Source organism: Lutjanus erythropterus, chromosome 1 (assembly GCF_056507025.1).
Source record: "Lutjanus erythropterus isolate fLutEry1 chromosome 1, fLutEry1.hap2, whole genome shotgun sequence".
NCBI classification, from domain to species: Eukaryota; Metazoa; Chordata; class Actinopteri; order Lutjaniformes; family Lutjanidae; genus Lutjanus; species Lutjanus erythropterus.
Genome location: NC_139317.1, coordinates 7,142,652 through 7,166,874, shown reverse-complemented (window position 1 = coordinate 7,166,874; position 24,223 = coordinate 7,142,652). Strand labels below are relative to the sequence as shown.

Sequence of the window (24,223 nt, the reverse complement as noted above, 5' to 3'; positions counted from 1 at the left end):
GACAGGTTTGTTTTTCCTTGGACATGCTTCACTTGTATAAAACCCTGTTTCAGTGTTTTGTCTCACCCAGCCCAATATGTCTCGATTTCTCCTATTATTACTGCATTCTGTTTACCTACATTATCTTGAACATTGTGTCATAACTAAATCCAATTTAAAAACTGTTATTTTTATGCTTCATTTGTTCTGTCTATTAAATTCATCACATCGTCACAGGAAGCAGACCCGTTTTAAATGATGTTAACGCCTTGGAGGAATGTGCCTGTCTCAATATAACTACTTCCAATCTTCATGTCGTGCAAATGTAGGACATAAAAGACAGAAAAAAATGTTAAATGTTAAATGCAATGTCTTGACTGACTATTCTCTGTTGAAGCATTAGCCAGTGAATAATGCATTTGTGAGATTTTATTTGTACCTCTGCTGCGTATCTGCTGGAGTTAATCAGCCTTAAAGTGTCCAATAAGTCCTGTCTAATTTACAAGGGTTTTCTGTTTTGTTTTGCTGTCTCAAAGGAAATAAAACACAAAGAGTGGAAAATGTTTTTTAACTTTTAGATTGCAGAAATGACTCAGACAGAGATGCCAGTTAAATGGGAAACTAATAAGATGTCATGAAATGTCATATGACAAGATCCTGGGCCTAATTGTAAAAACTATGTCAGAGAAATTGTCTGAGAATTGTGTCAGATGGATTTAGGATTAAGGAAGACTAGTAAGGGTTAGTTTGCCGTGTTTACTCTCTTTCATTTACAGCTAAGTAACTCAGTTAATCATTCAAGCCTAATTCATCCTGAAGAAGGCAGGATGCGCAGAAACACAGGTCTATAGAATTTAAAGTAGAAACACTGCATTAGCCTGACAAACTTTTCTCCTCCTGTCTTTGAAGTAGGGCTGCAACTGATGATTATTTTAACCGCTGATTAATCTGTTTATCATTTTCTCAGTTAATTGATGTTGTTTGGGGAAAAGGTGATGAACATTTTTCACCATTTTCTGGACCAAAGTTCAAGGCGACATCCTCAAAAGATAGATACTCAGTTTACTGTCATAGAGGAGTAGAGAAACCAGAAAATATTCACATTTGAGAAACTAAAATCAGAGAATTTGGGCTTTTGTCTTAAATTTGGACATTTTCTTATCAAAAGTTATTTAAAATGATTATTGATTATAAAAATAATTGCCATTTGATTTAATAGTCCATTAATATTCGATTGAGAGTGGTGTGTTTTTGTGGAGTAGAGTAGAGAAAATTTTATTGTCCCCCCCGAGGGAAATTTGTCTTGGCACAGTGCTACAGTCTGTTGCTTCACATAAAATTAGATAAAAATATCACAGAAACATGAACATTTGATACAGAGCTAGACATCTGCTTAACATAAAACATCCTTAAAAACATTAGAGACATCTGACTGCGTATTTCATGTTGACAACACATTGACATAAATAAAATGTTCAGTTCCATGCGCATAAATATGCATTTGAAAAAACAGTTTTAGTTCTGGTTTTCAATGTATTTTTTGGTGATGTGTGCATCACAAGCTGAGTGGCATTTAAGTCCATTTGGAGATATTGGAGAGAAGGCAGACATCTCTACAGCTGATACTCCAAAACTCTGCAACTTGCACCAAAATGATTAAGATGGATAAATGGCACTACAGGCCAGGGGAAAATTATACTTTTGATTTTGGGCTGATCTGTCATTACTGGGACATTACGAGATGTCTTTACCTAAAAACAGGTTTTGGAAAACAGAGGATTTGCTTATGATCATGTTTGTCTTAAGTTTGGGACATTATTTTTACCGCTCTGCATTATCTTTGTACCAAGAAAGCCAAATCCCTGTTGCAGTCGTCTCTGTTCAGCGTGAATGCTGAATGACAGTTTTTACAGGTGAACAGCCGTCCTGTATCCGTGGTCAGTCAGGCGTCACGTTCTGTCAGCAGTCTCACACGGCGAGAAGTGACGGAGGCTGAACATTGTTGCCTGACAGCGAGGTGGGACGCCAGTTGTGTCCATTCTCCTTGTGCAGAGCTGCGCGGCGCCGTGCGGTGCAGCTGAATGCAGCTGGTTGAGGACAGTTCGGGCTGAACAGTTGCTGACACGCTGAGACGCAGCTGTCTCTCTGAAGCGACGCTTTTACAGCTCGACACCAGCAGCGGAAGGGTGGCAGGAAGACAGAGGACGGACAAAAGGCTTGAGTCATTCCCTCCGTGCTCCTGTCTTACCCTTCACATTGTCAGATGGTTCATTTTTTCCCCCCCGATTTCCCGCTTATCACTTTTTATAGCGGCACACTCACACGCTGAAAGAAAGACGCAGCTCCGACCCTCCAGGTAGTCTCCAGGGAGGTCCACGCCTAATTAACTGGCAGCCTTTTGACATCTTTCAAAGCGTGTGGCCACCCGCTCTCCGGGCAGGGTTACCATTGTGTGTTTTGGCCTCACAGCTCTCTCCTCAACTCTTCACACTCGTCATTTAACTATTTAACAACAGCAAATAGCGAAATGGTGAACTAGAGGTTAAATACCACCTGGTTAGATCTGAGACTCGTGCGACGTGGCAGCTTCCGCCTCGGTTTGGTCGGTGAACTCAGGCTTTTGGCGGCCGGCTGCTCCTGTAGGTGGGTCAGGTTTAGGCGTGGGTTTGCGGGATCATCTCTGTTTGCCTTTTGGGGGGACCACCTGTCTTGTTCCACACCAGGTCTGTTTAGACAGTTTCAGGCCGTAGTACCCAGCAGTGGAGGATCTTTGGTGGTCTTTGTTTTCTTTGTCTCTGCTGGAGGTTCTCTCTGACTCACAGCTCACACACCGGCCTCTGGCAGAAGCAGAAGCAGGTGAAGTGAGAGTTTAGTTGTCTGTCTGTCTCATTGTTGGCCTCGAGGTGCAGGTTCAACTCGTCAGACTGCATCAGCTGTTATTAGATAGAAGCAGGAGCTTTCCTTCTTTCTCAGTGGGTCTGAACCCCGTTGATCAGCTGGCTTATTTTGGGGTTTGATGTGGTGAAATCTATTGATTTATGTGCAAAAAATCAAGATGGAAAGTTCCCACCTGTCAAATCTACACTAAAAACAAACTGCAACTAAATTGCTTCAATACTATAGAGTATCAAAAATACCTTGGCTTTTTAATGTCATCGTAGAGGCATGCAGGAAAGACACTACGTTACAATCTGAGATGAAGCTCATTGTTAGTTTGTTTGTCTCTTCTTAAAATGGATTTGGTATCAAAAAAGTGAAATCCAGGAACTGGTATTTGTACCAGTTTATTTTTTTTAAAGACACCCAGCCTTAGGTTCTGGCACCTACTGCCTTGGTGCTTGGAGATGTGAGGCAACCTGTAAAACAAAAGCTTCAGCAACAGAACAATTTTATTGGTCTGCACAATAAAGTGTTGCTGGATTTCGAATCTCCTTAACAGGGTTTCAGTCAGGGCTGAAACCCTAACTCTGGAGCAGTGGTTCTTAACCTGGGGTCTGGGACTCCTAAAACAAGATATTGTGGAAAACTGTGTGAAACGAGAGCCAGGAAGCAGCTCACAGTAACGTCAGTCCCTCAAAGATATTCATCGTCATATTGTTGAGAAGACGGGGTGGGAGTCGCAAACATCAACGTGTGGTTACTTCTGGGGGTCGTGACTCGAAAAGAGAGAAGCACTGGGAGAACCATCAGGAAATGCCACTCCTGTCAGACCCTGCTGTTGGTAAATTTACAAGCAAAAAAAAAATGTGTGGAAACTAAAAGAGAAAATACTAAAAACATAACAGAGTACTAAAACAGTCCTAAGTATTTCAGAGGGTACAATAAAAGGCAGAGATAAAGAACAAGAATTGTAATCATAATATGAACTGCAATAAATAATTCTAGAGCAAATACAGCAAATATTGTAAATACATGTGTATAGATGTGGAAGGATGGTTAGGATCAGTAATAAGCAGCAGTTTTGTAATGTCTATATTAAACTATTATCAAAATCATATGGCCAAGTGCAGTATCCAGATCACAGGAGCTGAGTTTGGTTTTGATGAAGGTAAAATGTGTCACAACGTAACATTATAAATGAAGCATTGTGGTGCTACAGAGACATCCCCGCCTACAAATCATGTTCTCCAGTCGTTAGGGAACATTCTTCTTTGGTACAGACCCCGAGCGAAAAACACATCAGCATCATTTATGTCATTTTTTTTTTCTCAGTGAAAATGCAATTCCTACTAAAATTATAACTCATTATAACTCATTATATTCTATATTATAACTTACAACACTTGTGTCTAAAATGGTGCTGTATCAGGGCATGTATTTGAAAATATTTTTCTTAGTCCTCATTTTTCTTTTCATACAACACTCGTTTGACTGTCAGAATAAAAGAGCTGACTGTTAGGTTTTCTGTATCTTGTTTCTGTGATGTTGCTGACTCATCTTTTTCTGCCATTGACTGTTCCTGTGGCACCTTAACAAAACATATAACCGTACGCACATTTCCGATTCTTTTTGCCGGAGGGCTTTTATTGTGAAAGGCAGCTAGGAGAAGCGTGACAACATCAGAGAAGTTCTGCCGTTCTTCTTCAGAACTTTATCCACGTGATTCTTCTGTTCAGTTTTCTCCGCACTCCGCACTTGCTGGGCAGTTAAAAGAAATCCTCCAATTAACAGCTCAGGTGCCACGTTGCTGTACCTGCTCCACTTAAACATCCCTTAATAGACTGAATGATGTATTGTTGCTAAACTTGCACAGTTCAAAGTGATCTGCCATCCCTACAAAACAGCCCGGCATGTGATCTGTTATCTGGGTGACACATCAGAGGTTTGTCATGCAGGCGCTTCTGAAAGAGCCCGGCTTCCAGGCTTCGCCGCTGCTGTGTGTGTGTGTGTGTTTGTGTGTGTGTGTGTGTGTGCGTGTGTGTTTGTCTGCCGCCTTACATAACAGAGATGATTGTCTCTTTACTCCTTAAGAAGGTTCCTGCTCTCAGTACAAAGGAGTTCTCAGTCTGACACACATTCATTCTTGTTTGTTAAACTAATAATCGGCGTGCTGATCGTTCTCTTGTCATTATCGGCCTCATCAGTTTAACATCAGGGGCTTTTTGTTTCCTTGATCCAAGTTTTGAAGTTGTGATTATTTTCGGTGGCACAGTTACAAGACCGTAACCCAGTGTTTGCATTGTTTATTGGCACTCAGTGTTAGCTCATAAAAAGCAGTATTTTCTCTCCCAGAACATACTGAGACAGTATTCATATCACAGCACGTAATGCATATTTAACAATGTTATTTTTCTGATCTTATAGCTTTAACAGTTTTCTGTACTTGAAAGGGTAATTAAAGACACTGTTGATTTGTGGCTGGTGTGTGATGCATTTACTTTACATACGTACATATCAGTGGTGGTACACATAATTTTTTATGACATTACTGGCACCAGTATAATGATAATTTGTGTTGCAGTACTGAGGAACTTGAGCTTCCTTCTTTCAGGCCTGGGAACCCTGCTGTGTTTTGCTGTCTGGCGGTTCAGCTATTCGTCCAGTTTGACCCTAAAATATCGACACAGTCACCATATTACTTTGTGTGTGACAAATTCCAACTTTTGTCAAAAGTTTCAGTATATCATCTTAAGTGTTTTAAAGGAGCCCTGAAACTTATACAAAAATACAAAAATAAATCTTGCTTGGGATAAAATATCTTGAAGTAGCCTATATATCTTCAGGTACACAAATAACTTGACATATGATAGATGATTTTCTGTCAGCATGCTGCAGAACTGTGTGGTGAGGTTTATTGTATAGCGTGACCCATACTGATGTCAATATTTGACGTAAAATAATAATATAGTAATCTTTTGATGTGAACGAACAGTGTTTTTCTTTTTATAGAAATGTGACCAAGATACATACTTAGTAGGTCATTTTGCAGCAGAATAATCAACTTGTCAGTGCTCTCTCGTAGACAAAGTATGTGAAGTTGACATTGTTTCAATGTGAGGCCTTCTTCACGTCTAGATTGGTATTTATTTACTGCAATTTCTTAATATACAAGATACATGCCGATGCTAAACATCAGCAACAATCAAATATTAGCCGATTCATCAGCCTGGTTATCAATAGTCAAGTTTCCATCCAAATGTATTGTAAATTTTAAGCAAATTTTGGGCAAAACAAAGTTCAGTTGAATGCTTACATTCAATGTTGGTTACATTGAGATAAGCAGAAGGTGGCACCAGTGCTCCTACTGGAAAACCAGTATACCATTGCAGAAGAAGAGGGCGCAACAAGATGATGTAAGTCAAAGGGCCCAGGTCAAACCAAACAGTGAAGAAAAATTATAGAAATATGACATTTCTGTTAGTTTTATGTATTATAGAATCATTAGGAGAGAGGAGTGGAAAGAGTCGGTCAGTTGTGAATTAAATGTTTGCTACATTAGAACTTAATCAGAAACAGTATTTTCCACTCCCATTGAGGACTCTAACTCTTTTTGAAAAAAGGCAAAAGTGCAACACTGTGAGTGTAACAACTTTTTTGCAAAAATTTTGTTTTCTATGTGACTTCAAAATGTGAATAAAGATACGTTGATTGAAACACTTCTAATGTAATTTTGATATTGCAATAGCAAAATGTTTTGTGAAAAGGTACTTATTCTGCAAAATTGTTTGAGAATTTGACTGACAGAATAAGAGTCCTGCTTATTGATTTACAACTGCACCCATGATGATCGAATAAACCCTGAAATAATAAAGAGATGGAAACAGCAAGACACAGCACATCAAAATCTCTTCCTGCTGACAAATCTCTGGCCAACATCTTGCTGTATATATTTTCATGTTGCCTTATCCTATTTCCGGTCGTGGTGCATGCACATGCATGTGCAGTACAGTGATGGTTTCCCACTAAAGACTGTAAGTTTCTCTGGATCTGGTTGGAGCCAGTGGCTTCTGCTTTTTAAAGCATGTTTGACAAATGCATGGCCTGTGATGTGGCTTCATGTTGACACAACTTCTGCTCCAGCTCACAGACTCTAATTTAGCTCAGCGCAAACCCACACACACATATCTGAATAAAACACACATATGCTTGAAGTTACAAATCCAGCACAGCTCACAACGCTGCAGAATAAGCCGTCTGTGTTGTACTATCAGGAACTGGTCTTAGTTGGGGATTTTCAGGCCTTCGTCTGTACCTGCCTGTCTGTGATTGTTCTGCCTGTTCCTCTGAGGGTAAACGGCGTGGCCTCGGGGTCTGAGGGCTGCAGGAACTGCAGACTGTGCAAGAAAATTAGAAAGGCAACTTTTAACGACAGGAAGACTCGGATGACGCCATCCCCGTTTCCCTCCCGTTAGCGGAGAGTTCTGGAAACGAGGGGAGGGGGAGGAGGAAAAGGGAAGAGGAGAAAAGAGGGGAGGCAGCTGAAGGGGGAAGTGTGAAGAGGGGATGGTGGAAAGACAAGAATGAGGAGAGAGAGAGAGGGAAATGAAAAGAAAGAGGCCATTAATTTAGTGCTGTGGGAGGGATCTGAAGGTTACTGAGCTCTCGCTGCCAGGCCCTCCTGGGTTGACTGATGCCTTTGTGAGGAGGCCAGGAACCACACACACACACACACACACACACACATCCATGCACACATACACACATGCGCGTTCCAAGAAACTCGGGGTTTGTTGCGGCAGGCCAGTTTCAGCAAAATAGACACACATACACACACACAGATGGTCATTAATGGGCTTCAAAGTGAGAGCAAAATGGGAAACGTTAATTTACTTCCTCTCCTGGATGTGATTTGCTGTGATGCGTCTGAAAGTATGGTGATGCTGTGTTTGTCTCTGTTGTGGTGGGAAATCGGGGCAGACTGAACGTATGGACCGCGTGTGCGTTTGATGAGGTATTTTGAGCCATATTAAAGGGCCATTAAGCAATGTTTTGGGCTAAAGAAAAGACTGAGTGTGTGTTTGTTGTTAATGTCATGTAAGGTTATTTCTTATTTATCAAAATAAGGTTGATTATAGTATAGATGTGGTGTCAGTGGCACCCGCCAATTGCTGTGTGTCCTACTGGAAAGTCACTGGCAAACGACCACTTGTGCTGTTTAAGTATAAGGACATGTTGATAATAAATAGACAAATAAACCGTTTTTTTAATATAAGGCATCACAAACCAAAACTGTTGGAAACCACTGCTGAGCCAAGAATGGAGGATTATCGATCTTAATATTGGACACAGTGTGCGAGTCCAGGAGATGGGAAGTTTTAATTAGATACTGTTGCATTCAGGTAATACTTTCTTTATTGATATTGATTTTAACCTTAAAATTAGAGTGGTGATAAAGAATTTGTAATCATAAGCAAATAGGAAAAGACCATATCCCAGCAGTGTATCTATCAGAGATTTTCTGTCAGACAGGCGAATTGACTAAATGAAGATTTTTTTAACTCACAAACCCCGTCAGTCACCTCATTATTCACTGAAAGGTGTCAGTAGATTCTAAATCACTCGGTGCTGCTTTTAAAAGACGTCCGTCCCTACTTATCGCGAAGGATCTCGTCTGGAAACATCACAGTATACATAACTGTCTCACCCTGAGAAGCTCAAACTACCTGAGGCCATGCAGCTGTATCATCATGGTCGTAACACTGTCTCTATCTGTTTCACATGCAACACACATTTATGCTCCGACAGAAGAGATTCATTTTATGAGAGCCACTTTATATTAAGATCAGGCATGTTTTTTGCTGTCTTTGAATGGTGAAGCTGAAATTATCTCTATCACTGCAGTATGGCCACAGGCTGGTCGCTTTGTGAAGTCTTACAGTGTGTGGCTGTATGGAGTTTGTTGGGCTGTAGTTTACACTGCACAGCTTGTTGGAGCACTGAGGCTGCTGCTGAATAATGCTGCTAATATATTGATCCTCCTGAAACACAGAAAGCAGCACATGAATACAGTTAAGTAAAGCAGCTTGATATCCAGACTGAACAGTCACCGTTTCAGTTTCTAAGTATGACATTAGCTTTTAAGACACTTCATGTGGCAGAAGGGGTTATTCTGTTGCTGCTGTAGGCTTGAGACTTGGACTGAGGTCAGTTTTCAGTCACAGAAATTAGTACTTGAGACTTAATTGCTTGACTTCAAAGAAAAACCATTTAAGTTTTTTGTTTTGACCAAGCAACACCCCAGAATTATAATAAAAAAAGACAGCATCGGGGTGGCCCTGCACACCCACGCAAGCTGAATATTAAAGAATGGCTTTGTCTCAGTTATGTAAAAACGCTATTACTCAGCTTTTGGAAAGAAAAGTTCAAATGCTGTGTGGTTTTGATAATCAGCATTCAGAGGCCTAACAGACTTCCTGCCCTCAAGGACTTGAGACTTGATTTGGAACCTGCTTTGACATGATTGGAGACCGAACTTGAGCTGCGTTTCCACTGCGTGGACCGGCTTGGGTCAACTGAACTCAGCTGACGTTAAAACACTGCAGACCACTGACTGGTTGCGTGATCCTGCACAAGCCTGGCATTTTTAAATAACCGAACCACCATCAATGGCGACCGCAATTCTTTATTAACTCAAAAATGGCAGGCCGCAAACCACGACATGGTCTTTTGACAAAGTGCAGTTGTATCAAGAAAACCAACCCTTCATATCCTCTGTAATAAGAACAGTGTAGCTCTTTCTGCGTGCACAGGGAGACGATGATGGCGAGTGCAGCGTACCAAAACGGAGTAGAGTTGAGTTGACCTGTACTATGTAGTGGAAACACTGCTTTGGACGTTTCTCAACTTGAATTGCCAAAGCAGACGTAAGAATAAGCCTCTCAGCTTATTTCACCTCATCCTCCATCAAGGTAATTTAAGGAGAAAGGACTGTGAGCATTGAACCAGCAACTTCTATAAATTCCAACCTTTTTGAAGCCAGGATGTGGAAGACAGCAAAAGCATCTCTGTCCAAGACATACCTCCGGTACCTGGTGGCGTCCTGACTTTAGAGTAGTTCTGTCACTCCATTTATAATAACCTCATAGTCGAGCTGATTTCATCTCAAAATGGGAATTGAGAACCAGTTCCAAATTGTCTGATCCACTTGCAACAAGAAGGAGTTGTGACAGAGAGGGAGAAGCGGTCCAAAGCGTGACTTCATTTCACAAAGAAAGATGAAAAGCAGTGCTAGTAATGTTGTAACGTCTGTAAAATGATCGTTTCAAGTGAGGGAGGAAACACCAGCAACATGCCGAAACGTCTTTACGCAACATGGGCTTAAATTCCATGAATGCCATGTATTTGACACTACGTATGTGCGCCAAAGCTTCCCAATCAAGCAGCATGTCCTTTTCTAAGGGTAAAATCCCGCGTTATACATTTCAACATGGTGTTCAAACTAAGATAACATAAAAAGTTGTGTTGACTCTAGAATAAAGTAGCCATACACAAGTTTTCACAAAACAAAAATTGATCAAGAATGAATAAGGGAATTAAAAAAGAATCAGACCAGTAAGTACAACCTGTAACGGCATTGGTGTCAGTAAAATATTATCAATTCCCATCTCGAATTTCTTCTGTAATTGTTGCCATATTTTCCACATGAATTTCCCAACCTCAGCACAGCACAGCGGCCCTGATTGTCTTCTGTTGTGTCTCCAGTCGGAGAACAACCGCTCACATGAAAAGCACCACCTTTGAATCCCCAGACAAACTTTTTGATGTGGGCAGTGATTCAGAGAACTGGAAACATGTTAGATTTAATTGCATCGAGTCCCAGACAGGTGGAATTTACTGCTGCAACATAAATCCAACGGAGAATCACATTAAAGTCACTAAACAGACTTCTCATCACTTGGCTGTGGTTTTCTGAAACTTTTGTCACACATGCAGAGTGGCACGTAGGGAGTAGTTAAAAAGGGTGAAATATATCATGGTGAAGAAACAAAGCAGCAGGTCTCATGGGTAAGATTCATTGTTTTAATACTGAGCTGGATTTGTGGGTTTGGCCTGAGAACACACAGAACCACAAATCTGTCATGTTTCTTACAGTAAACCCCGCCCCCTCCCCCCTGTGACTCCTCTGCAGCCAGCGTACTCCTCCTCAGCTGAATGTTGTGTTGTCTGAATTTTGTTTTTTCCACCCACACGCGTAACACTTTCACCTCAGTGACGATCAGCTCTAATCCTCTCCTCCTTCCTCTGTTTTCGCAGGAGTTCAGGGCACCGCCGAGTGTTCCTGTGGGAGGAACCACTTCACCTGTGCGGTCAGCGCGTTCGGAGAGTGTACCTGCATCCCGGCCCAGTGGCAGTGCGACGGAGACAACGACTGTGGCGACCACAGCGACGAGGACGGATGCAGTGAGTTCACAAACTTTGTCTTTCCTCCTCTCTTTTATTCCTGTGACTTAACCCCTGCAAGATTTATGGACTCCGAATGTGTCCAGTTTGAAACCTTAACAAACATTGATGTAAGAATCATCTGGAATTGATGATCCTCAGTGAACAAAACGGATGAGAAAAATCAGTGCAAGAGATTTTGACAGTCAGATTTAGTTATTAAGATCATTGCAGATGTCAGAAACTAACAGACTCCATGTTGAATTCACCCTGCTGACCAGCTGCAGGTGTTGACATCAGGATGGCATTGAGGCCAAAGCACTGAATCATGCAAGTCTGTTTCTTCTTTTTGATGTGTCTCACTTTTAATTTATTTGGTCTGTGTAAGATACTTTTAAAAACTTTTCCTTGATTAATATAAACATGGTTCTCCACAAAGCCACTTTTCCCATTAAATAGAAGTAGCCCAACTTCTCAAATGTTAAATGGGGTATAAACACAAGCAGCTGCACAAGATTTTTGCCTGAATATAGTCTTAACAGTGGCCCTTCCCACTGTCTGTCCCCACCTACCTCTTATTTATAATTCTTATTATATATTATTATAAATTGGGCGTTTTCACACATTTTCGTGCCTCGTAATGACCCAATTACGACTGCTGAATTACCACGCTGTTGTATGAATAGGTCTCTTTGCAAGAGCTGCTTACTGATTCAGCGACTGAAGTGTGCATGCTGTTCTTTTTATGCCCTTCACATAATTATACAAAATAAATTCACTTAACTTTATAGTTTTTAAAGTAGACTGAAGGTTTCGGTATACAGTTAAAGAACTCGTAGAGTTTTCGAAGCGGTGTGTGGAAATTTCTGTTTTATACCACTGGTGAAATGCTGACCTCTTTAACCCACTGGAGCCTGTCAGCCATTTTGAGGTATTTTGACATATCTTGACATTTTTGTGTATTTCACCTGTCTAGAAAAAACTTATCTCAAAGTGCAACACATGCTTATATCTTGTACAACCTCAGCACCAGTAATCTGAGTGCAGTAAGAATGTCACTAATGTATTTTTTGCTTCATGGCGACACGTACCTCATAAATATTTGGTGCGTGGGCGATATTCAGTGTTTAGGCCACTTGCTTTGAAAACCAGTGTCACTCCACTCTTTAGTAGTCAAACCACATGAATATTTATGTGTGATCAAGGTTAAGGGCTCCAATAGACACCTCTACAGCCAATATCTCCAAAACTATGCAACTCACACCAAAACAGTCTAAAGGATTGACAGCTCTACAGGCCAGATGAAAAATATGTGCTCTTGATTTTGGGGTGAACTGTCCCTTTAAATACTTGTTATGGTTCTATTTACCATTTTTTTCTGCTGAATATTATCATGGTCCCTTGGGCAAGGCCTTAAACTTCCACCTGTTTGCTTGGCAGCTTCCTGGTGTGAATTTGTTTAAGTGCACGACTTCTGATTTCTTTTTTTTTTTCTAGAAAGGTACAAGTGTGCTCAGGCAGAGTTTTCCTGCATAAATAGTTCACAATAGTAAGAAAAAAAATATAATTGGGCCCATATGGATCCCATCATCACCCAGTGAAACAGTGAATGGGTCACTGGTCCAGGCGGGGTAGTATTTCTGATGCAGAAGCAGAACGAGGCGCTCTCTGCGTGGTGCGTGCCCCGTGCAGAAAAATGCTTGAGTGACTTTTGGCACCAGACGGCGTTTGGCTGGAGGGAAGTCTTGGCAGCAGAGCCAGACAGGAGTATTTTCCTGCAGAGCATGTCAGTTTGTCAAGTGGAGGAGATCTTCGCCGCTCCTCTTTTACACTTCTGTGTATTGATGTGAAATGTCAATGTGAGGGTCTTCTTTTCTCTTTCTCCTGCTCACTCATAGAACAGAGAAGTAGACGCTGCCCTTTTGTTTGACACTTTGTAAGCCTCTTTGAGGTGGTGTGTGAGTGTGTGTGTGTGTGTGCGTGTGTTGATGTTCTTTCCCCATCAGTCTTCCTCTGTCACATTAAGCTAGTTAGGGGCTGGGAGCGGGGATGCTAAGTGTTATTGATCTTTGGCCAGTTGAATGTTCAGTCTGTCTGATCGCCATGTATCGATCCGTGGTTCGTTTCTTATTTAAGGAGACGCGCGGAAGCAGCTGACAGATATCAGAGCATCTAGCTGGACCTTCCTAATCCATTAGTACTGTCTGATCGATCCCCCCGCTCCATCGCTGGGGAGTCGCATGCTCGCCCTCTTGGACTCACTCCAGTCAATCTCGTAATCACAGAGCTCATATCGCAGAGATTCATGTTGTTGTAGTGGCCATCCATCGAACACTGCAGCTATAACCTGTCAGTGTTTATTCCCGCACAAATAGACTGTCCTGCCACTGCCTCAGCTCCTCCAAATGTTCTCTATTCAGAAATCTCACACTGACAGACCGGATCAAGTGTATTCATTTATTTAGTCATACAGGAGGGAAATCGAAAATCTTTCAGCAAAGCATACATTTCAAATCGTGGCATTTCAAACTTATACCATAATTTTAACAACTGCACAATATACGATCAATAAAACCAAAAAAGGTTGAATGTACAATAATTTTGACGTTTTCTTAAAACCACAACAAAATCTTGTTTGAGAACAACCAATCACAAAAGAATCACATGGATCAGGCAGCTGGTAGAGCAGTGGCACAGTCTGGGGCTTTTATTTTGACAGGAAGGAACAGAAGGAGTGATTGTGTGATTAACTGCAATTGATTTCATATGAACCAATAAATGGTTGTCGTCTTCTGGTGACAAAGCCTCTGGGTAATGTAGTGCACATGGTGTAATTTTGTCATTCAATGTAGTATCCTGGCCCCTTCCCAAGGCTGTTTCTGTATGTACGGTAATTTTAGTTAAAATACAATAACTTTAAAGTTGCTGTATTTGGCAACACTGTTCTAAAGGGAACTTGTGATTCGAGCAGCGTTTTGTTGCGGTAATGTGCCTCTGCTTGTTTGCTAACTGCTGTGCAGAAGACACTGGCAGGAAAACATGGAGGAGGAGAGTCAAATTTAAAAATTACACTAGAAAATAATAAAATCTAATGATGTACAGTGCGGTTATTTTAAACCGTAATGGAATTTGCAGAACAGTTACTGTATTTTGATTTGTACTGTGCTATAAAATGACATATACCATGATAGATGAGCGATACTGTGGCTGTAGCAGCCTGGAGAATACTGGTACTGAAGCAATTCATCTCTGTCTGTTTTAATTCTCAATTAATAGTTAAAGGATTTATAACTTTGGGTTCTGGATTGTTGGTCAGACAAAACAAGAAAGTTTAAGACATCATTTTCTACTCTTGCTTTACCTTGGGGTCTAAAGGAAAATAAAATAGATTCGGATCATTTTGCCATTATGTAATCTTTACAGTTTTCTTGTGAAATGATGGATACTTTTACCTCCTCATAATCTGCAATCCATGAAGAAAAAATCATTCTTACAGTTTTTAACTGCTCAGAGTCCAAACTACACACCATCTTTATGCAACCTGTGATCAGTGGTTGCAAAACTTGATATGTTTTAAGGGGACACAAGCTAAAAAATTCAGGAACTATGCGTGAAATGTATTTTTTAATTCCCTCGTTGATACAGTATGAACATCTCTGTAACTCCAAAGATCAGGTCAAAGTACATTAAGTTGAGAAATGTGCTACTTCTCAGTTCAAATACCAAAACTGAACATTCTTTTGATTAAAAAATGTTTGTGCCAGATGGCAGATTTTAATAGCTCACAGCTAAGTAAAGGATTGGCTTTTTATTTTTGTTCATTTAATCTTTATTAAACCAGGAGTAAAAGACTTGAGATTCAAAAAGAAAAAGAAAAAAAAAAAGAACGCCCTGGTTATGAGCAGTACAGCAAACATGGTTGCACACATAAGACAAACATAAAACAATATAACATGAAAACAAAGAAGGAATTTACATGATTATAAGATACCAAAACATTTTTCCACATTCAGAACATCTACAGCCAGGTGTATCTGCTTCTACGTTATTTATAATCACTTTAAAAGTGTCAAATGAAACCAGCTCCTGAAGATTTGGGTGATTTTGCAGCTGAGGGTGCAGCATACTTAAACGCCCTTTCCCCCAGTTCAGTATGGCCTTAAGGGACAGTTAGTAGAAATAAGTCCTGGGATATTGATTTCAGGTAAAGAATATGTCCATATCACGTGTGTTTGCTCTTTTAAATTAAATGAAATTGTGTGTGTGGGGTCTGAAAGACCTTCGATACAAATCACACAGTCAGGGATGTGTGTGTGCGTTTGCATGCGTGTGTTTGTGCATCCCTGAGGAGAGTCGAGGCCCACATGACTCGGCTTCTTTTACACTGATTGAATTAAGCCACTCGGATTGTAAAAACCGAGGAGTGAAATTTTATGGTTTTTAACGACATTTTCTAAACACGGAGGAGAATTGAATTTTACGGAGGCAGTGTTTCAGCGCGCAGTGGGGAGAAAGCGGTTTCCACAAATTCAGCAGGAATGGCAGAAGTGTGTGCGACCGTGAGAATGTTGAATCACAACGAACACACACACACACACACACACACACAGATAAACACAGAACAATACGTCTTTTCAGCAGAATTCTTGCAGGGTAGTTCGTGGCATTCAGTCTTTTGTTTGAACTCATCATTTATACCAATTTATCAATTTCCAGAGAAATCACAATTGTCCCGGGTCTCACTGGAGCAATGTGTGTGTTTTTCTGAGTGTGTGTGTGAAACTCAGGGGAATAGCAGCAGAGGTAAAGTGGCCAACTGTGCCTATGAAGCTACTCGTGTAAACTTCTGATCTAATTACGTTGCAGGAATCATGTGGACATTATGTAGTACAGATGAGGCTGTTCTTTGTAAGTGCGTGCGCACGTGTCTTGTGCTTGCGTTCCCCCGTATAAAGTTTCATAGTTGCACAGAGACCTAAGAGGGAGTGGAGAGGAGCATGCATGAATTCTCTTTGTACAGGACGTGTGTGTGTTTTTTGGATTGAAGGATAAAGAATGTGGTGTTGCAAATGTTTGTAGGAACTCTATCTTGCTCGAAAGGAGCTGCTCTTGGGTGATGGTGAGGAGGAAATGGCCTTTACAGCCGGCCGGTCTCCTCTTCACCCCACATGTAACATCTGTCTGTTTATAGTGGACCACACTAGGGAGGAAGGGGTGCAGGGCTAAGAGGGGTGAGGGGGAGTGTCTTTTCTCGGTGACCATAAATCTACCTGGTTAAAAACAAACACTTGAAGTTTAAGGACCATGCCAGTGTGTTTTATATCCCCGCCTAATCCTTCACAGTGAACATCAAGTTTGCACTATTTTTGTTAATGCTGTGTTATCATTTGATGTTAATTCAGTTTATGAGCAGACTGATTTAAAAATCCATTTAAATTTATATTCAAATTTCCCTTGTGCTAGTTTCAAAGTTTAGCAAACGCTGTGCTACAAAATGCTTTGCAAGAATGGGGTTTCTCCTCAGTCATTACATTGAAGTTGGCTTAATAAACAGCCAAATATTCAAGAAACCAGAAAAGAGACATCACTACCGTTATCTAGCTAATGTTAGCTTAGCTCAGTGTTTTCACTGGTAGGATTTATCTGTAATAATTAGTGTTTTACACAACTCCGCGGTAAAGAATGCAGGAAGACACTCAACTCATTTCCCTTCCATTTATCCATATTTGGTCGTTTGTTTGTTCTTGCGGGATTCCAAGGCATTTCCAGGCTGGATTTGTAGTGCCTCCAGTGGTTCTGGGTCTACTTAGGGGTCTCCTCCCAAGTTTGACGTGTCCAGAGCATGTCCACAGGGAGACATCCAGGAGGCCAATTGGATGTCAGCTCCTTTCAGAATGAAGGAAATATTCCGAATGTCCAAGTCCTTCACCTTGTCTCTAAGCTGGCGTCAGAGCTGCTCCGTAGCATTGTCAAAACGTTAAGAAGTAAGTGGCTGTGTTGATGGGTTCATGTTGCTCGAGGTACCTCTGAGACATGAAACACGATCGGGGAAGTTCAGTTTAAGTTTCAGATTTGAGATTGAAGGCTTTTCGGATGCCAAAACACTGCACAGCTGTTTATAATTGTTTAATACAAGACTTTAAAACTAGTTACATAAAAAGCCTTTCAGATTCAGACATTTTATTGTCCCAAGTGGGAAACTTGACTTGCAGTCAGGGCACAAGATAAAAAAAACAACAACACGTGCGCAAAAAAAAAGCACAGACAGAAGAACAGAAATGTTTCTTGTACATACTGTGTAATATACAGAATACCAAATTACGAAGTTAGCAGCATTATTACACAAGGGACGAAGGAGTTCCTAGTCGTATCGCACTTGAACCAGGGTACTAAATCTACGGCCGGAGGGAAGGGTCACAGACTGTTATCTTAACAGTGACTGTATGTGCTTGCGTGCATTTGATCAACAGCAACTTGTTAGGTGGTGTCACGTTGTGGTCCAGCGAAAGTTGAACCAGATTTAAATTTTTAGAGGGATAAGCCTCTGCGTTGGCACCACTGATTCATCAACAGTCTGGCCTCAATCAAAGGAATGACGAGGCTGCGTTTTTTTTCCCACAGGCGACTGGTTTTGGTCTGAACACAGCCTTTTGGCCCGTCCAGACACCCAGTGAATGAAGCTCATTTTGGCTGCAGGTCTAAACAATCTCATTTTGTTTCACCATCCTGAGTACATCTGAGGGTCGGAAGATCAATCAGGCTCAGTTCCTCTTCGCCGAGACAGTCTGGTACAAACACCCACATCACTGCAGATGCTACACCGATCTGTCTGTCAGTCTCACACTTCATTTTACCCTCACTTACTCAGCAGTGAAGCTGGCAATCTGTAATTTTCCAGCCAAGTACTGTGACCTTAGCTCAAACTTCAGAATAAATCTAAGAAGGGAGATGATCTTTGTGAGCCATGGTGCAGAGGAAAAAAAGCACAAAAGATGTAGAAAAAAATGTAAAATTGAACTTAGATTACATTTTTGAATTTCCTATTTGAAGATGATACAGGTATCTATCACAGAAAGTATTTCTTTTCAAGCCTCACCAGTCGAAGAGCAGGAGGAGCACGTCACAGGGTCACGCATCTCAAGGACAGGACATTAATTAGCCTTGATGAAATTAAATGAAGGCATAACTCACAGACGTTCCATCAAATTAACAACACCCCCTTTTTTTTCATTGATACAGCTGTCTGAGCTCTGCAGGGCGTACATGGCTCCGGATGGCACATGGTCAGAATAACACATTTTACTGTGTCTGATTGCGGGCCAAATGTATGAGCTGTGAGAGACTCTGTCATGAAGCACTCCTCAATTAGAGGAATATATGTTTATGCTCTTGGCAGTCAGCTCCACATCCATAAAGCCTCATAAGGAGATGGAAGGTTACACGCAGTCTTTATGAATCTGGTTCCTATGGAAATGGCAGTGAGCATTCATTGTGTCGAAGGCTGCACAGTCAGAGGAGGCAAACTGAAGTGGAGAGGGAATGAAAAGGGAGAAGGACAGAGAAAATTATGAAAAGGAAGATGACGGCTTTATGATGCAGGTTGATGGCATCTAAAAACATTAAAAGGGAGCCCAAAATTACACAGAACAGATAAAAGCACATAAGTGATGACATGGCCATATGGTATATAAAAATATCAAAGAAAATATACAAAAGCTCATAAAAACGAACACAAGCACAGACAAATAGTAAAACAGTTATTATGCCAGCATGTTTGATAATCCAGTACTAAAGGCTGTGTTCAGAAAAATATCATTTTATTAATTGGACTCGCTCTAACCTAAAAATAGGGCTGTACCAATTGTAATTTCTGTTCTGTTTTGAAATGACGCTTTAAATGCCTGTCGTCGTATCTTAGACATCCTCACCCTGGTAGGATGAGTTTAGTAAAGGCTCATGCACACCTTCAGTTTCTTGTAGACAGGTGTTTAGGAGGAAAATCCACGTGCATGAGAGAAGAGAACTCCTGCACACTGTTATCTGCTTGCACTAAACGTTTTTAAAGATGCAATGTTTCGGTCCCGAGACCTTCATCAGAGCAGTGACATCATTACACTGAGAAAAAATCCTTGACTTAAATCCTAAATTTGAATAGAGGAGTTAATTGTCTTAAATGACTTACCCTTTTTTTATTAGAGGTGAAAGGATTTTTTGCTGCTGTGTTTATATAAATATAATTCATGGTGCAATTAGATTGCTGCTAACTGTTGCATTAATGCATGCCTCCCCTCGTGTTCGGCAAGCAGGAAAGTAAACGGTCTTTAACCGCAGTGAAAATGTTGTTTTTGAAAGGCTAAACGCCAACAAATGTGGATTGAAACAGAATATTTTGTCAGATGGAAATATGTTTTCGATTTTGGAAATGATCACGTCTGTCTATTTTTAATAAATTTTGACTTTTGGACCCAGTGCTCTCACCACGACTCAGAAACAATCATACGCAGCCACCCCTGGAATCTAATATTACAAACAGTGTAAAGTAAACAGAACTCCCCCCTGCACAGACAGTATCAGCGATCAGGTGCTGTTTGGTCGCAAGACGTCTCAGTTGAGGTCTCAAAATAAATTGCTGCACCAAAATACACAAATACATTTGGCCATCACACCTGTGAGAGCCCGTATAATTTTTCTTAGCAGCAACAGACTTAAGCTATGTTCACTCCTCTTATGTTCATTGTTGCTGTTCAGTGAGTCCACCTTTTGGTCTTCCTGGTTCGGTAGCCCTGACTAGCTGGCAATGAGTACTGGTCACTGTCAAAGGAATCGGGATGTTTGTGGACCTGTAATTCTAAGTGGGCGAAAGCTCAAAAAAAGTCTGGGGTTAAAACTTGGTGGCCACAAGGTTTTAGTCCACCTGCTTGCAAAAATTGGGGGCCACAGAGCAACTTTTTGTGGCCTTGCCATTTAGGCCATGTTTAATGTCAGACCCTGCTGAAGAAGCCACGGGTGAAACACGTTGTACGCTCTCAATAAAGTCACAGTAGTCAGCTCAGTGTGCAGTGGTTTATTCCGAGACTTCAGCAAATAATGTTGTATTAATGTAGCATAATCTTTATCTCTAACTGTGCAGAAACGCAATGTTTAATCAGAATGGATAGACATGAAAAAACAAACTAAAGGCTGCACAGCATTCAGATGTTGACTTAGTTAATTCAATTGTCAATGTTATGACTGAAGCTTTGAATTATTCGGTACAACCCTATCCAAAAGACATAAACTCACCTCTGCTTGAGTACTTAAACATTTATTTTTCTGATGTCTTATAACTTTATTTGTGTTTTATTACTTTTTGACATACATTTGTTTTGAAATTTGTCATGAATTTGGTTCCAAGTATATTAAAAAGGTCTTAAGAAGTCTCAAATATATATTTTTTTTAAATAACCTTGATGTTAGTTTTGTAGTTTTGGCCATCAATTCTACGCCTAAATTTTTCACATCATTAAGACATCATGTGTGCAGAACACTGTTTTCCTTTCAATGTATCCTCTGAACTTTTGCCCTGAAAATTAAACAAGGCCGACAGTCTAATTGAGTTTGACTTGTGTTGTCTGTCTTCTCTCATATCTTATCTCACTCTCTGTTTTCCTGATCTTCCCTCCCAGTTCAAGGCAATAAAATCTATTAACGCAAACTGATATAAGATGTTCATAACAACAGTAACCACAGCAGATAAGACGCGATAACCTTGGAGGACTTCTAGATCTTCTGTTATTTCACCATCCATCTCCTCCCAGCTCCTCCTCCTCCCTCGCTGTTTCAGATAATCCGTCAAGTTATTTCTCTCACTGCATTTCACTTATATTGAAGTAAGCAGGACATAAGCACACACTCACACACACACACGTATGCGCACACACTGATTCATGGGCACACTGTTGGAGTCCTGCAGAGTTGAAAGCAGCTGAGGTTGTGAAAGAGTAAATGCTCTGGGCCAGAGTGAGGAGACAGGGCTGCAGAGGAGATAGATGTGAAGCAGTTTGTGTGTGCGTGCATGTATGTGTGTGTGTGTGTGTGTCTGTGCGTGTGTTGTTGGGATGAACGTGAGATGAAATGGAAGAAAATCTCTGTTGTGCGTGATTGAAAACGCTGCATGACTGTTGGCTTCCTCTGCCGTCGGCTCACACAAGTCTGAGAATTTTGGGAAATGGGTGTGTACTATAAACTCAAACACACACACTCACAGGTACACACACGCACGCACACATGCATACACACTTGTGAGGACCCTCCATTGGATTCATTTCAGGATATCTGTCAGGTATAACGGGGCCTCCTGGTGGAGTTATATTTACCACGTTTATTTGTTTATTTATGAACAACAGACTGATTTTGTATTCACAGTTTCAGCATGGTATATACCTGACAGCGACTTCTGATGTTTTGAGAAACTTCAAAGCCTGTGGAAGTTACTTTTAACCAGCTATACATTTCGTGTAATTTGTTGTTCCTAAACATGATGAAATGATGATGAAATGCAAGAAACACAGAAACACTCACCACTTCTGAAAAACAAAGCAAAGCAAGTCATTTTTTGTCTTTAAAAAAACATCAGTTTTAGCTCACTCCTACATCTATTCTTACGGCTGGACAAAGTCAGCAACTAAATGTATTTTAGTCACTTAAACTGATATTTTTTTCTTGTTTTTCTTTTTTTTTTTAGGTGTACACTATATGAACCAACTATCGCTCTCTCCAAAGCAACCAGACTCCACAGGCGGAATCGCTAATTCTGCCCTGCAGATCACAGGAGTTGCTGCTCTTCCACTGCCTGGATCTGTGAATTTCTTTGTGTTATTGTGTGACTTAGGTGAATTCTAAATATTCTTTTAAACCACCAAAGTCACTCAGTAGCACAAATGAAGTAGCAGATTGAGGCAGCGGTAAACCAACATCTCCCATGTCATGTTCTCTGACGTAAAATAACTGATTTTGCCTATGGAGTTTGGTTGCATTGGAGAGAGCGATATCTGGCTAATATAATGGTGGTTTCTGTCTGAAGAACGGCTGTCAGGCAGCAATGCAAAGTGCTCAAAAAATACACCTTAACTGATTAGAGATGTACCGACTCACTTCTTTTAGTTCAGATCAGATTCTGATCTTAATTCAGATATCTGCTGATACCGATACTATGCCTATACCAGTGCTTTTTATTTCCCTTAAGTTTATGATTATGAATTTAAGTCTGGAAATCTTGTGTAGTTTGTGTAATGTAATATGCGTAATGGCATCCTTCAACTATTGTGGAGCACTGTAGGATTCTGCATCATGACGTGCAGCTGATAGACTGTTTCTGTTTGTTAGTGTTTGTAATATGTTTGTTCAGAACATAGCGGTTTGTCTTGGTAATTGTCATTTTTGTGCTGGTTTATTATTACACCTTCACTCCTGCTGTATCATTTTACAGTATTTTGGAACTCACTTTCCTTATAATACATGCAAATGCAGAGTAGAAAGCGCCATTTGGCTCTCCGTTCTCACTGCTTAGTAGATTTTACAAATGGCTTTGGCATGGCGTTGTGGAATTTAGATCTGAAAGCAGATCGGTGATGTGAGTCCAATACCTGATGAATTCCTTATGTCAGTAATACTGAGATCGGTTTGGATCATTCCCATCTCTAAAACTGATACAGATTTTTTTAGGTGGACCTTTTTTTAAGTGGCTGAAATACCTTTTGTTTACTGACCCTGTCCACAGCAGTTCATTGCATAGCTTCCATGCTGGAACTTCTGCTCTTCCAAACTGAGGTTGTGCCGACCAACACTGACTATCAATGAGTACCTCATACAACCCCACATGAAATACTCTAAGCTTTCCCTTTAAGGTAAATTAAAACCATGATTATATAATAATGACAGAATTTCAAGACTGTAAAGTGGCCTGTAAGTGGGGAGATTAGAGTTGTCTTCATTTAGAGTTACTTTGCTATAAAGCTCAAACAAGACCAGATTTGTCCAGACATCAGTCTCTCAGTCTATATCTGTTGCAGAGTCTTTTAAGAGTAAATTAGGCTGTCGTGAGGCTTCAAATACATTTCTGGCTTACTAATCTTGACCCCTAACACCAAATCAACTTAAAACCAGTCCCTTGAAGCAAACAAGTGAGAAGTGACCGCAGTGTCCTTGCTACAAATGTCTAAGACTCAAACTGTTTCCCACAAGGGCATTGACACAAACTCACACAGCCACACAAACCACCAAAAAATAAGAAATACCCCCTCCGTCCTTTAATCCACAGCTCTCTGCACTTTTAGCCAATCACAGAGAAGCTGTGACTGCGGGAGCTCAGCCGATCCGAAAAGCAGGAGCGGAGAAGATTAGGACCCCATTCCCTCCTTCTCTATGTGTCAATTTCTCTGTCCGTCCCTTCATCTTTGCCTCCCTTCATACCTCCCTCTGTCCTTGCATCCTTCTTCTCTCTGCCCTCTGACCACAGGAAACCCGAAAACTCAACTCGCTCCTCTTTTTACCCGAGACTTTCTCATTTATTTCTCGCTATGTGGTTGAGTTGGTTCCTTCACCCAAGTTTGTCCGTCTTCCTGTCTCTTTCTTCTCGCCTTGTTGTCTTTTCTTTCTCTCTTTCTGTCCCAGGATATGACCGTAGTTGTTTGGGCACATTAGCATAATCCTCCTCTTCTATTTCTTCGTCCCCCCCGTCCCCGCCCAGTGCTCGCTCCGTCCTCTCCTCCACCTCCTTCCTAAATATTTACTCCCTGCTCAGTAAATGAGGCGAGCACACTTGTTCACACAGAAGAGGACATGATTAGAGGCTGATTGAGGGCAGAGAAAGAGACAAAAATAAGAAGAGAGACAAAGGGCTGCTTGGTCTGGGGCCTGGCTTTACCTTCTTTGTAAATCATGTATA

At 40.9% G+C, this 24,223-nt stretch overlaps 1 protein-coding gene across 3 annotated transcripts in view; it reads left to right on the top strand.

Moving 5' to 3' along the window:
- Positions 1-24,223, top strand: part of lrp4 (low density lipoprotein receptor-related protein 4) — a 163,728-nt gene that overhangs the window by 61,002 nt on the left and 78,503 nt on the right. For all 3 annotated transcript variants that reach the window (XM_084732518.1, XM_084732449.1, XM_084732582.1), the window contains exon 2: positions 11,173-11,319. In XM_084732518.1, coding sequence (XP_084588644.1) covers positions 11,173-11,319 — 147 coding nt within the window. The remainder of the gene's footprint in view (positions 1-11,172; positions 11,320-24,223) is intronic.